This window comes from Lynx canadensis, chromosome X (genome assembly GCF_007474595.2).
Source record: "Lynx canadensis isolate LIC74 chromosome X, mLynCan4.pri.v2, whole genome shotgun sequence".
Lineage (NCBI taxonomy): Eukaryota > Metazoa > Chordata > Mammalia > Carnivora > Felidae > Lynx > Lynx canadensis.
Window position 1 is genome coordinate 46,211,900 of NC_044321.2, and position 15,180 is coordinate 46,227,079.

A 15,180-nucleotide genomic window follows, 5' to 3' on the forward strand; every position below is an offset into this window, starting at 1 on the left:
CTCCTGCAGGTTCCCCTAAGAAGCATCCATTCAAACTTACATTAATAAACTATGGAGCTTTTGTGGTGAGGTGGGCCAAAATGGCAGGGAATTTGGAATCTGGGAATGGGAAAGAGAAATACATATTATCCATCCACTAAATACACTGTCAAGAGCACAGGAGAAGAGATATTAACACAGGAAAAAACAATGGAAGAATTTACTTTTGTCAATAACATCATTTATCAGGGAGCACTAAAAATCATTGACTCCTTGCAGTTAAAGTTTCTTTAACCTAGTATGTTATTCTAAAAATAGAAGAGAATAGAATAAAATAAAAGGAGGGGAGGTGTCTTCTGGGAAGTAACTAAAATGAAGTCATCAGATTTGGCAGGGTTATGAAAGATTAATAAAATCTGAAATATTTAATTTGCTTCATTTACATGAAAATTCACTAGTCATTAGTTACTATCAACACGGACAAAAGAGCATCTAAAAAGTACAAGGGCAATGTCAAAAGCTGAAATGGGCACCCTAGCACAGGGGGTATTTTACTTTGCTTTTAACTTGGAAAAGATGATTTTGTAAAAAAAAAAAAATGAATTTATCTTCTTAGAACATCAAAATGACCTCTGACAATATTGAGGGTAATTAGCAGTAATAAGGGAATAAGTGCACTGAGCTCTACCTGCCCCAGCAGACTACTGCAGGAAGCCAAGGGAAAGAAAGTGGAAAGTCAAATTAAAGATGCCAAAGTCACAAGAGGGAGAATAATAGAGAGTGACATACAATGGAACAGTGAAAACTTACCCCCTGCCCTCAAACCCCAAGCATATTTAGGAAATATGCATTAGGAAGTGAACAAGTAACAATGATTAAACCTTAGTAGAATTATACTAGCTACTTTAAACTGTGGTCTACTTGTGTTGTCATTTCAAAGGAAGTGGGGGTCTTAGAGACTGAAAGGGTAGCACTGACATGCCCACACAAGCCTTCTAAGGTTCCAACGGACTGGATCACTATAACCAAACAGTTACTTCCACATTCTTCCTACCCTACGTAAGCATTCCTCCCCCCACCCCCCCACCCCCACCTTAACCACCCTCCCTAATGCCTTGTCTGGCTGTTTTTCTCAGTGATCAAAAAAAGTTCATGTGACTTGGCCAATGATGCCAGAAAATCAAGATGGAGACAAAAATCAAATGTCACTGGCCAAACCAAGTGCCATTTTTGGGCTTTAAAGTCTACCTGAAGTCCTCCTGGCTCAGAATGAAAATGATGCAAGTGAGCAAAAGTTTGTCAGGCCTGGTTCAGGCCAGACTGGCCACTGAATAAGGGTGGGAATTTTAGGCTGACCCCAAGACAGGCCAGCAGAAATCAAGATGCCAAGTCCTTGGGAGTCAGTGGCTATATACAACCAGGGTTGCTTTTGCTTGTGGCCCTACAAGGTCAAGGGGTTGTTTCTGGGGGTTCCTATATGACTTTGTTCAAGAGAGGCACACACATCATAGTCAGAAATGGAGCCTCAAGTAAAGGATGACAGTCTCTTCAAATGGTACTAGCAGCAAAGATCAGACCCACCTTCCCCAATTTGTCCTCAGGTAAGAAAAAGTTCATCTTCCAGTAATGAACCTTAGCCTTTCTGGCTTCAAAACTGTAGATTTTGGTAGATAAATTAAAATACAGGAATATGGCCCTTTATGGTTCTTTATTATGACCTTCCAAACCCAAAATGCTGAATCCAAATAAAAATCAAGGTTGGAAGTGAGCCACTTATTTCACCCTTGGCCAGGTTAGGAGAAAGCAGAGGGGTGTGAAAGGGAGAAAAGCAAGCCTTTTGGCAAACTGGAATCACCCCTGTCAAAGCAGCAATTTTACTTCTCACAGTGAATGCCTACAAAATAAATTTTCTTAAGGCTGTGAGAGTTAACAATACTGTCACTTGATTGTGTCGAATAGATTCAAGATGCATAGAAATGGCAACTGAAGAAAATACCTTTCCATATAACTCCAAGTACTTCCTATTAGAAAATGGTGTCTATATATTTAATTTAACTCAGCTCAGTAATTCTGGTTATTTTTAGAGATTCAAAGGATCCCTCCCTCTTTGGCTCCAGAAAGAAATTTCCAAGCTGTCTAAGTTCAGTACCGAATCCCTCTCTTGCTGGACATAGAAATCCTAACCTTCAAGATTTTTGCAAAAGTCTGAGCAGGCCCAAGAGAAGAGGGGTGGGGGACCAAATTAAAGGAGCAAATTCCAAAGAGGAGGCTTTTGTACACTTTGTTTCTGGTTATATCTTGCTAGGTGTTCACTTTTGTCATCTTGCTTTGGTTTATGTAAGAAGTGTCTGGGCAGGGGGAGAGACATTCTAAGGGCTCCCTCCCCCTACAAGTTGTGGGTTCTCTTAAACTGGGCTAGACTAGGATTAAACAGTCTGAGACTGTTTTCAATCTCTCATGATGCGCTCATTGTAAGTGGGCAGTAAGCAAACAGACTTTTGGTTGTCTGGAAAATAATCACCAAGGACTTACTGTGGGTTAAGGTGCATGGGGTTTTTCAAAAAGAGAGAGAAATCCTGCTAGAAGTCTAGTCAGTTGAATTCCTGTAGACATGGTACTTCTTGGGCAAGAGTATCACAAAGCCCAAAAGGAGATGTGTGAGGCTGAAAGCCTCAATTCCTGAATGAAGACACAATGCTAATCTGTTGTAAGCCATGTTCCCATCCCTCATACTTAAGCTGCTGAGGAGGGAAACTGGAAATGCAAGGTTGCCTCAAGAGTATCTCTGGCAGGGAAGAACAGCTTTTTTGTCCTGGGCAGATTCTGGCCTCATCAGGGGCTGGGAACCTTTACAGAGTACCCCCAAAGGCCTGGGCCAGAGTCCTCTGAAGTCTTCCTTGCAAAGCAAATGAAAAGATCCAGTAGTCAAAATGTCAATGAACAAATAAAACAATCTAGGCATGTAAAACCAAATTGTTGATTTCCTCACACTTCCCTACCCCATCTTTCCAATGCTAGTTCTCTCTCCTTCAGGGATTCATGGCAATCAATTCTAGCCTGAGGTCGGTTTGACCCAGAAGCTCCAGATGAGATTTCCTCCAAATTAACTGCAAGCCCTGGTAATCACCTCCCATCCCCCTTCTCTCTCTGAACTAGGCTGCTCTAGCAGAAGGAAATGCCCAAATATTCCCCACCCCATTCCAACCTTCTTGTTCACTATATGGGATGTGAGGACTCCGTTCAAGATTAAACTTGTGACAACCCAACTGTTTGTTGTTCTGAACGGGCAATCTCTGGAAAGTACTTTTTTGTCTGCTTTAGAGAAGCCCATCTTCTCATAACCGATGGGCTGTGACTCAGTAAGGATTTTAAAGTGTGATCTTTTGAAACCCACCACTCCATAGCAGTGGAAGCATTTCTGGGAAATTCAGCAAATCTTCTGGGACATCACCATGTATGTAGGTACGTGTGCACGCACACACATACACACACACACACATATATTTATATATATAAAATATGTATAGATAAATAGATCTGTCTCTTTATATAAAGGGTATGTGTATGCATATAGATACACACATTCATATATACATACACCCACACGCCCATACCCAAACACACACACGCACACACACGCACACACCATCTTTTGAGTTCCTTTTCGTACTCAGTTTCATTACATTGATTCCCACCCTTTCAGGGTGTGGGCAGCAGGGAGTGGGTGAACTGCACCACATCTTCTATTTTACAAACAATGCATTAGTTCAGAGGCAGGAAAAATCTGCCCGTACTTTTCTGACTCACTTGAATCCCCCAGTACAAAGGCCATTGGTTGTTTTTTTTTTAAAGTGTATAAAATAAAAAATAAAATAAAATAAAATAAAATAAAATAACCAATACTATTTCACTTCCCTGAAAACATTTACCTATCTGATTGTCAGGCCAGAGTTAGAGGCGGTTGTATAAAATCCTGGGTTAGGTGAATGGGGGGAAAGAACGAGAGGAAGGCAGATACTGATTATATACCAAGGTCTCACGAATTCATAGAGAAAAAAGCAAGGTAGGAAGCCACAGACAGCAGTCCCTGCCATCCCACAAGTTTTGTAGAGTAACATGATGAAGACTCAGAAAACCAAAGCTGGAGCTTTTCTATAGGGCCTTACATGATGACACCAGATTTCTGACAGACACTGCCTTACTACACTCCCAGGGGAGGCAAAGAGAATACTGGCATTACATATTCTACTTGAGAATAGGACCTAGTCCTGTTGCCATTCATCTTTTACCAGAGCTTCCCCAGAAGCAGACCATGAAGTCTGGAGGTCAGAAAAAGACAGGGAAAGGGAAAAGATGAATACAATAGGCTGTCCCAACAAAATCTTGGATAAATCTAGGGTAAGCATTTATGTCTTCCTCTAACTTGGGCCTACAATCAGAAAGGTAAAGGTTTTCCTCTCTTCCTGATCTGCTGAAGCCATCTTCTGCTCATTATTCCTCCTTCTGTTGTGCCATAGTTCCTAGCTTTTGCTCTCGTAAGCGGCTCTTCTCCCCATTCTTCACAGGGAAGTAGCGGTTACCATTAGTACACACGTTGCTGTCTCTGGATAAGGCACACTGTGATGGAGCTGGAAGATGATGATCACTCTTCTCTTCCTTGATCAATGTGCCATTGTTTCCATTTACCTGTGAGTGGGACCGACCCTGATGAGGCTCTAGGGATTTAGAAACTCCATCTGAAGTGCTCTGTCAAAAACAGATATATTCAGTTGAAATGGTAATCCCAGACTGACAGTTCCCAAGCATGTTCGTAAGCTAGCTTGCAGAAGCTGCTTCAGTTCTTCAAAAACATCAGAAAGCCCAAAGCCTGTAAACACCTAGTAAAGTGTGCTCTGATAACTGTCCTGATAACTTAGGGTGACCACAGATGGATTTGACTGAAACTCAATGGCTGAGACAACAACATAATGACATAGATATCATTTATAAAGCTTTACAATGTATTTTTCTAATGCTAGTCAGAACCCTAAATGGTAGATATTATGCACCATTTACAGATGAGGGAGCTGAGGCTCAGAAAGATTAAAGTACATTGCTCAAGGACACTCAGAATGAAGTAGGGGGCGCCTGGGTGGCTCAGTTGGTTAAGTGTCCAACCCTTGATTTGGACTCAGGTCATGATCTCACGGTTCGTGAGATGGACAGCACCACTGTCCAGGGATGATGCTTTAGCTAAAAACAAAGTCAACATGAGAACTTCCTTGGACAGGCTACCTCTGGAGTAGATAACAGTATCCCCAGTAATCTTAGCAATGAGAAACTTATGATCATCCACAATCCCTTCTTTTCCCTTAGTTTCTTCATGTGTAAAAAAAATAATAATAACAGTACCTATTTTTTACATTCCTATAAGGATTCAATGAGACACTCCATGTAAAGCACTTAGAATGTGATGTGCCTGGCACACTGTAAGAACTCAATAAATGCTAGCTAATATTATTGTTTTGATTCCATGTCCCCAAGCAAACTTCTGATATCATGGCTTCCCTTACAGCTTACACTTACATGAAGAAAGCTCTGGTAGAAATGGTTAAGAGCATATGCATTAGAGTCAGCCAGACCTAAGTCTGAGTCTTGTCTCTAACAATTAGAGTTGTTATACTGTAGTAGAATCAGGACAATCAGGACAGGGCAGGATTTTGGAATCGTCAGCTCAGGCTGGAATGGCAACTTGGATGTTGACTTGATGGATAATTTTGGGCAAGATGTTTCATCCCTCTGAGCCTCAGTTTCCTCTGTTTAAAATGGAGAATCCTGTGGTGCCTGGGTTGCTCAGCTGGTTAACTGTCCAACTCTTGATATGGGCTCAGGTCATGATATTTGGGGAGAGGGGTATGTCTAATGAACATCAGTGGAAACTGTTATAATTCACAGTGTACATTAGAGGACAGTTTAAGACCATTTTGAGCCATCAGGAATAAGCAAAATGGCAACAACTCCTTCCTTCTCATATTCAGCAAAGGCCAAAGTCCAATTTTCTGAGCATCTCTGGTAGAAAGCCCTCAGAAAACCCCGAGAAGCTGGCAATCCCACTGTTAACTTCACTTTGGCCCCTTTTCTGGCTGCATGTAGCACATACTATGCTAGGTACAGGTGTTCAGGACACAGTACCTGGTTTCTATCCTGTGGCTTCACTCAGGGAGAAAGATGACACTCTGCAGCACTGTGGGAACAGTGTGGGCAGTTAACACTCACTAACTCACAGCTAGAGAGCGAGGGAATGAAATCAAATGCTGGGAGTAGCTAGGAAAACTCACAGTTTTCTGGCCTGATCTGATCATTTGCAAGTTAGCTGAAAAGACAAGATGTATCAAACAGAAGGTAGATAATCTCAGAACAGTGCTTACTTGTTTATTTCCTTTTTTGTGTCCTTTGGATCCTCTACCAGTCTGTTCTTTTCCATGCCTGTAGAAAGTGAGGGGAAAAGTGATCCTGAGGAATATATAAAGCCCACATTTTCACTTAATTAATCACCTCCTCTAGGAAGTTTGACCCTCTTATGGAAAGTTAGTCAATGCCTCTTACCTTAATGGAAGTATTCAATAGGTGGATATTTTCCCAATAGCACCTTGATTAACACTAGCTCATACCAACCTATTGGAATACATACCCTTTTCCTGGCCCACCAACCGAGACCACTTGCATGCCAAAAGAGCCTCGGCCCCTGGAGGACCTGCTGCCAGCCCACTGGCCCACAACCATCCCAGCAATCTCCAGTTTTCCTCCTTGGGGAGGGATTGGATGGAGACCTGGAGAGATAGGAAGAAGGAAGTAATGAATGCTAAGTGCAAGGTAGGATAAGAAGTGGGAACAAAGATCCTACAGCCCACCTACTCTGCTTATTTCCATTTCTCTATGATAAACACTCTGTCATAACAACAAAGGTTCATGGTGGAAACAAATTTAGGGACAGGGGGTTGAAGCTCTGTACACATCCACTTTATTTTTTTAAATGTTTGTTTGTTTATAGAGCAAGTGCGTGCACAAATGGGGAAGAGGCAGAGAGAGAAGGAGAGACAGAATCCCAAGCAGGCTCTGCACTGTCAGCGCAGAGTCCAATGCAGGGCTTGAGCTCATGAACTGTGAGATCATGGCCTGAGCCGAAATCAAGAGTAGGATGCTTAACAGGTTGAGCCACCCAGATGCCCTGTGTACACATCTACTTTAGCAAGTGGGGTATGGACAATTCATTTTTTTGCTACAGGGCCTGGCACATAGTAGCTATTCAATAGTTGCTAAAAGAATGAATGTCCTAAAATCTAGTTATTAGAAAATTATAAGCCAAATGCCACTTCTATTTTCCTTTCTTTTTTCTTTGCATTAAAGTTTAGTTGACACATAATGTTACATTAGTTTCAGGTGTACAACCTAGTGCTTCGACAACTCTGTAGTTATGCTGTGCTCACCACAGTACAGCTACCATCTGTCACCATTCAATGCTATTACAATACCATTGACCTTATTCCCTATGCCGTGCCTTTCATTCCTGTGACTTACTCACTCCATAACTCATTCCACTCTCCTTCACCCATTTTGCCCATCCCCTCAACGTTCCTCCCCTAAGGCAACCATAAGTTCCTTCTCTGTTTATGGGTCTGGATTCCGCTTTTTGTTTATTCATTTGGACCAAAACCACTTTTCTTTTTCTTTTTAAGCTTTTATTCAAATTTCAGTTAGTTAATATTAAAGTGGGTCTAAACCATTTTTGATTCAAATATGTATCACTACACAATGGAGGATCAGCCAAACCAGCAAACTGAACTGAAAATAATGAAACTAAACTGAAAGTAATCTATAATTAATAAGCAAGAATAGCAACAGTTGAAAACCAGAACTAATTCAAGACAAGATAGCATATCTCTTTAAAACAGGAAATTCCAACTCAGTCTGTATGAGCTCACAAGCACAGTAGAGCTTTGTAATTTGGCATAAAAGGAAGCCTTCATAGAATCCACAGTTCTAGTAAACCTTTAATTTTAGTTTATGGAAAAAAAGCAAATGTTAATAACCCTCTACTCATTTAGCCAGTTGTCAGTAAAGAGCCCTTCATTCATATAACAGTGTCTAAGGTACCAGGGTACTAGCCAGTTCTAAGAGGGCTAGAAAGACTTGCCTTTGGGGATCTTACTGTGGCCTTTGAGGAGGCATGAACCACCTCTTCATGAACCACCAGTAACTGGAGACTAGGCATCACTGGGAGCTGGGACAATGGCAAGGATCTCCTGAGAACTTAGCCTTAATTAAAGCTGTCTTCTGAGACACAATAAAATCAACATGCAAAGAATGGGAACAAAGATCTGTAAAGTCAGCTTCAAGGAATGGAATGGCTCCCTGGTTTGTAAAACTTGATCATTACCTGACTGAACAGAGCAAACATCCACATTGCTCATCCAAGTAGAGCCTTGAACTAAATATGCATACTGAATTTTATGACCCTAGATAAACTTCCAGCTTTATTTTTTTTAAGTAGGTTTCACGCCCAGGGTGGAGCCCAACACAGGGCTTGAACTCACGACCCTGAGATCAAGACCTGAGCTAAGAATCAGACACTTAACAGATTGAGCCCCCCAAGAACCTCCCCAGCTTTATTATTTTTAAAATGATGAACAGTGGACAACAAATACCTTGAACCATAGCAATGACATTCCCACCTGATCACAGAACCTTGATACTTCATGTCAAAATGTCCCTATTAAAAAATCCTGTTTCACCAAGGTTGTTTGAGTTATTAGGATCAGTATCTTTGTTTCAGGCACAGTATTGGGCCTGATATATATGAAACTGCTGATTCTGTGACTGGTACTAACTACCAGATGGGTTATTATGAAATAGATTGAGGATGACAAATACATCACTCATAGGTACTGACCTGTGAATCCCCGGCTCCTTCCTTGAGGGGGAGGTGGCATTGAGCCCATGGCTCGGGAATAAAGTGAAACAGGGTAGAGAGGGGGCACCATGGGAGGCACAAAAGTAGGTGACGGAAGTAGAGCGGAAGGTGGTGGATGGTTCATGTTGACTCCTTCAAGGATACTCTGTCTCATCTTTTCCACTTTGGTTGCCAGATCAGCCTTCAAATGAAGAACAGAATTAATAACAGCAGCTGCCATTTTTTTTAACGTCTTTGTTTCAGGCACAGTATTGGGCACTCTAGAGACAGTCTCACAAATCTATTCCCATTAAGAGAACTGAGGCCTGGAGTTAAATGGCTCAAGGAGTCATACTCAGGGAAACCTGTCTGGCACCAAAGACCCACTTTTTGCATGACACCAAACTACCACACTAGCTCTGACCGAGGCCTTGTGAGGCACATTGACTAGGTCAAGGGAGACAAATATAACAATAAGTATTTACTGATGGTCTGTCACATGACCAGAAATAGGCTAGGTTATTTTTTAAGATGGATAGAACAGAGTTAGGTGAAAGAATAAAACCTGACATGCACAAAGTTTTTTAACCTTCTCCCCCATACCCAAGATCAGAGACCATGACCTCTGTCCAGGAGAAGCCCATGCCTCTAGTCCAGAGATCAGCAAACCTGTTCTGAAAAGGGCCAGATAGGATTTGTAGGCCATATGGTCTCTGTCACAACTATACAACTCTGCTGTTGTGGTGGGAAAGCAGTCATAAGCAATATGTAAATGAATGGATGTGGCTGTGTTCCAATAAAACCTTATTGGAATAAAAATTTCAAGGTTTTCAGTTTTGAGGTATTTTGCCACCCCCTGCTCTAGTCCCTCAGCTCATTCCCCCCAAGTGGATAAAGGAGTAAGTAAGGGTTCCTTTCCCTGTCTTTCCTAAGGTTTCATTGTAAAGAATCCCCTGCTTCTACTCTGTCATCTACTTTACTATTCTCTTCTAGTTCCAAACATAGTTCCTTTACAAAGGTTATCACCATTTGCAGAAGTGACTTACAGTTTTTGCAAATAAGGGAAATGAAATCCCAAGAATTGCAAGAAAGCCCTATTCCATGGGAAGGAAATACTCAGATAAGAAAACAATAGGAAAATTTGGTGTTCATTAAAAACACTTTCCAACGTATGGTTTTATAACATGGACATATAAGACTCTGGGCCTTTGGGATTATCCTTGACCCAGTTAGGTTAATGTCACACATTCCCCTACTTCTGCTACCTCCCTCTCCAATGTCTCTGTTCCTTTCCACCCTCTGCCCATTCATCCCCACAGTGGATCAGAGATGGCCCTTAGCAGCTGCCCGACATAAAGGTACCTGGCCATCACAGAGCTCAACCAGGGATACTCGCTCTCGGCCTGCTTTAATCAACTTGCTCTGGAACAGCTTGCCATCAAAGTAAATCCAGGGGCAGCAGTGCTCCCACGGGACTGGCTGGCCACAGGCATCATTGGCAAACAGAGCTGTGTCGACCCCACTCATGAAGAGGGCAGCAAGCTGGATCCCTCGGGCATCCAGTTTCTCAATCTGAAACCACCACAGAGGAAAAACTACTATTAAAAACTGTTACTGGTTACATCTACTCTTGTTCCTGTTATTCTGATTATTCAAGTTAAACTTGAGCGTGTTGCCTCTTAATATAGACATTTGAGTGCACAAGCAGCTTCTATCCATGTCACTCCCTGACACAGTTTGAAAGATACTCATTACAGTTTGAAAGATACTCATTACAAAAAAAAAAAGACATCAGCTTTAAAACTTCAAAAAGGCACCAACCATTTTGTTTTTACCTGTCAAGTTAGAAAAAATTTAAAAATCCAAAGAGAAAAAGAACACCCAGTGCTGATAAGGATGAAATAAATGGGCACATTCATATAAAGCTGATGAGAAATGTACATTACAATTAAGCAGTATGTGAATAACCCTGAAAAATATTCACATTTCTTGACTCAGTAATCCTACTTTCATGAATCTATTCTAAGGAAGTAGAGCTATGAATAAAACTCTATGTATAAAGATTTTAATTGTAATGTTACATCTAATAGGGGAAAACTATAAACCAAAAGGCCAACATTATAATAATTAGCTGATACATGCATATAATAAATTTCTTAAACTTTTTTAAGACATAGAAAATATGTGCTATGTTAAGTTTAAAAACACAATATGTAATCACATACACAATACCTCAACTGTGTAGAAAATGTTTATATTTATTATCTCAAGTTGGCATGGTAGATGGCTTCAACAGGAAAAGGAGAAATACTTGCAAGTCCCCTCCTACATGTGATCTGGAGACAGTAACTGCCCTAGGGCCAAGCAATATTATACTTACTGTAAGGAGGAACCAACACTGTTTTTCTTAGACTGTTTTTGTCTTTCCCTTAGTTAATCTCACTTAAAGGAAGATTCTGTTAGCTTTCTTGGGCTAGATCTTTTCCACGTTTATCCTAGGGCCTCAAAAATCCATGGCCACTGAAGTCAGGAGAGGGGTGTTCTGCATTAATAGCTAGTATAATTGGATTCTGTGTACTTAAGATATGCAAGACACTGTTCTAGGTGTTTTGCATGGATTATTTACTTTATTTAATATCCCTACAAGTAAGGAAACTGAAGCAAGAGAGGTTAAGCAACCTGCCTCAGATCACACAGCTAGGATGCAATGAAGCCAAGATTCAAACCCAAGGCAGACTGGCTTCAGAGCCTACCTTTTAAACTACTGTGTTCTGGGGCCCCTGGGTGGCTCAGTTGGATAAACGTCCGACTTCGGCTCAGGTCATGATCTCACAGTTTGTGGTTCGAGCCCCGTGTCGGGCTCTGTGCTGATAGCTCAGAGCCTGGAGCCTGCTTCGGAATCTGTGTCTCCCTCTCTCTCTGCCCCTCCCCTGCTGGAGCTCTGTCTCTGTCTCAAAAATAAATAAACTTGAAAAAAAATTAAACTACTATGTTCTACTGTGTTCAGTTAGATGGTGGATTTGCTTTCTTCCTTATGTTCTTCTAGACTTCTCTCTAACATCCAATAAATATTACTAAAAAGGCAGGCATTTACTCAGAGACAAACTCAGGACACAAGGAAGAATCCCCTGTAGTGTATCTTGCAAGAGTCAGAAACCTTACCATAGTTTGTGGCCACAACTTATTTGTAATGTATAATATCCATCTTTTCTGTCCATTCTCACCTATCAGTATGGGAGCAGTGGTGCAGGTACCTCTTGGTTTTATTAATAAACATACATGATTGGCTAAAGTAAATCAAACATTTGTCTGTAGAACTTACTCTTCTCCTCAGCACCAGGGGAAACAAAAGACCGAAAGGAAAGCATTGAGCTCATAAAAGAAACATTTTAAGTTAGGTTAAATCAAATCACCTTGAGTTCTTGAAGTTGATCTGGCTCATAAAGCTGGGTAGATACTGCCTGTGCAAGGAAAGTGTCTAGCTCATGGCGATGCAGGATTCGGCCACCAGGCCACTGAACCATGTATCTAGAAAATAAAAGCATAATTATTAAGGTAAAAAAGCTCATTTATTCCTTTCACAAACACTTATTAAGCTAAGAACCTATCACGGGCCAGGTTTTGACAATTTCAGTAGAATAAAGTTAAAGCATCTTCACCTTTGGTTATTGTGGTCTAGGTGGTAGAGGAGACAGGCATGTGCCTCAACAATGACAGGAGAGTGTGATAAGTACCAAGATAGAAGAATGTACAGGGTGCTACAAGAGCACAGGAGAGGGCTAGGCTAAAGGAGTGAGGGAGGGTATCCTGAAAAAATAGCAGGAGCTGGGTTTCAAAGGGCCTGTAGAAATTAGTAAAAAAAAAAAAAAAAAAAAAAAAAGCGGGGAAGGATGTTCTAGTTGAGGGAACAGTATATGTGAAGGCATAGAGGTGTGGAGTTCAGTATGATATAGTAGGCTCCATAACTCAAAAAGATATCTGCACCCCCATGTTCACTACAGCAGCATTTACAATAGTTAAGACATGGAAACTACCTAAGTGTCCACTGATGGATGAGTGGATAAAGCAGGTGTGGTATATATACAAATACAACGAATATTATTCAACCATAAAAAATGAGGAAGTCCTATCATTTGCAGTAATATGGAGGGACGTGAAGACATCATGCTAAGTGAAATAAGTCAGACAGAGAAAGACAAATACTGCGTGATCTCACTTATAAGTAGAATCTTAAAAAAAACAACTCATAGAAAAAGAGATCAGAGTTGTAGTTACCAGAGGTGGGAGGGTGGCAGAAGGGGAGGGGGAATTGGAGGAAGGTAGTCAAAAGGTATAAACTTCCAGTTATAAGATAAATGAGTACTGGAGATAATGTACATGACTGTAGTTAGCACTGCTATGTGGTCTATAGAAAAGTTAAGAGAGTAGATTCTAAGAATTCTCATCATAAGGAGAAAATTTTTCTTTTTCTTTATACCTGTATGAAATGATGGATGTTAACTAAACATTGTGGCAATCATTTCACAATACATGTAAATGAAACCATCATGCTGTATGCCTTAAACTTATACAGTGATGTATATCAATTTTTCTCAATAAAACTAAAAAAAAAAGGTCAGATTATTAAGTGTCTCAAAAACAGTATTAAGGAATTTGGACTTTCATTCTGAAAATATAAGAAGATACTTAGGGATTATCAGCAGGACAGTGATATTGACTGGCTCATAGGGTAAGAGAGAAGAGGCATGTATGCCAGTTGGGAGGCAACTGCAGCAATCTGTGCCTGAAGAGGTATGAACAAAGGCACTGGCTCAGGGGTTGGAGAGGGCCAGGGGACAAAGACAAGAGCTACTGAGTAGATATATCCATAGGATTTGGTCATGCATGTTATGGGAAGGGGGTAAAGAAAAAGGAAGAGCCTAAGATTCCTAGAATTCTGACTTGAGCAGATGGCTAGATGATAGGGCCATTCCTCAAGATAAGAAATCCATTAATTAAAATAAATAAGTACTCATTGATGAGTATTTGACTTGAATTTCATGAACTGAATATGTCTTACCATTCTAGGCACCAAGATGCAGAAAGAGGAAGAAAGATGAAAAAAAATACATCAGTACAAAGTCTATGTCCTTAGCTCCCTGAAAGACCCACAAGACAATGATCATTCATAATTATTGGAGCTGTGTGAGACTTCAGAAAGCTGGCCCTTAAAGCAAGGGATGGTCTTTTCTGAGTGGCACGTGGAATGAATCTGTAGGGACTCTGATCCAGTAACTACTACCAGGAGGCTGTATGATGCCCTGGAAAGAACCTGGCTTTGAATCTCTAACCTGCTGTTTCCTCACCTGGAAAGATCACAACAGCACAGGCAGCCCTACTGCCATTACTCTTTCTTCAAGCCCAGCTGTCATTTCTCTCAACTCCAGGATGTTTCTGGGCCTGCAGAACATGCCAACAAGCCCTGTTGCTTCTTTACAAACTAAGTTCTAGGGGGGCCTGGGTGGCTCAGGTCGTGATCTCAGGCTCATGAGTTCAAGCCCCACATTGGGCTCTCTGCTGTCTGTGGGCAGACCCGCTTCAGATCATCTGTCCCACACCGACCACCCCCCCTTTCGCCTCTTGTGTGCATGTGCACTCTCTCCCTCAAAAAACAAAAACAAAAACAAAAAACACTTAAAACAAACAAACAAACAAACAAAGTTCTAAATGACTGACCTTTCTAGGAGGTATCTTTCTGGGCCACACAGAAAGAACAGTTTATACCCTCCTCCCTGCCAACACTTTCTCCATGTGGAAAATTTATTCATACTTTATAATCTATTTTATACTTTTTGATGCTGTATTATATAGTGCACAATTCAGAGTTTATATCTTCTATCCATATAAAATATTTTCCTTTGCCCTCAATGTTTTTTTGCCTTGGGGACTATATTATTTATTAATAATGCTTCTTTCTTGTGATTTATACTTCCTTGATTGATTTACCTTTGCCCATTCTTTTATTTTTAATCTTTCCATCTTATTTTGTTGGCAAAATATGAAGCAAAAATAGACAAAAGTGAACTGAAATGCAATTATAATAGAAGAATTTAGCATACTACCATTAAGCTATGACATGTAAAATGTGCCTTAGATACATTTAAAATCACAGAAGATTTGAAAAATACAATAAATAAGGTTCAAATGCTTGACTGAAAACATATTCAAGAACCCATGTGAGTTCCAATGAGATCTAGGACCTTGTTTGGCCTCATCTATTGTCTTGTTTCTTA

At 40.7% G+C, this 15,180-nt stretch overlaps 1 protein-coding gene across 1 annotated transcript in view; it reads right to left on the reverse strand.

Moving 5' to 3' along the window:
* Positions 1–1,072: 1,072 nt before the first annotated feature.
* FAM120C (family with sequence similarity 120C) overlaps positions 1,073–15,180 on the reverse strand; it is a 110,846-nt gene continuing 96,738 nt past the window's right edge. Inside the window, exons 11-16 of the mRNA XM_030305314.1 lie at positions 12,322–12,436; positions 10,271–10,480; positions 8,909–9,110; positions 6,650–6,788; positions 6,387–6,444; positions 1,073–4,725 (exon numbers count right to left, since the gene is read on the reverse strand). Coding sequence (XP_030161174.1) covers positions 4,471–4,725; positions 6,387–6,444; positions 6,650–6,788; positions 8,909–9,110; positions 10,271–10,480; positions 12,322–12,436 — 979 coding nt within the window. The 3' untranslated portion in view covers positions 1,073–4,470. The remainder of the gene's footprint in view (positions 4,726–6,386; positions 6,445–6,649; positions 6,789–8,908; positions 9,111–10,270; positions 10,481–12,321; positions 12,437–15,180) is intronic.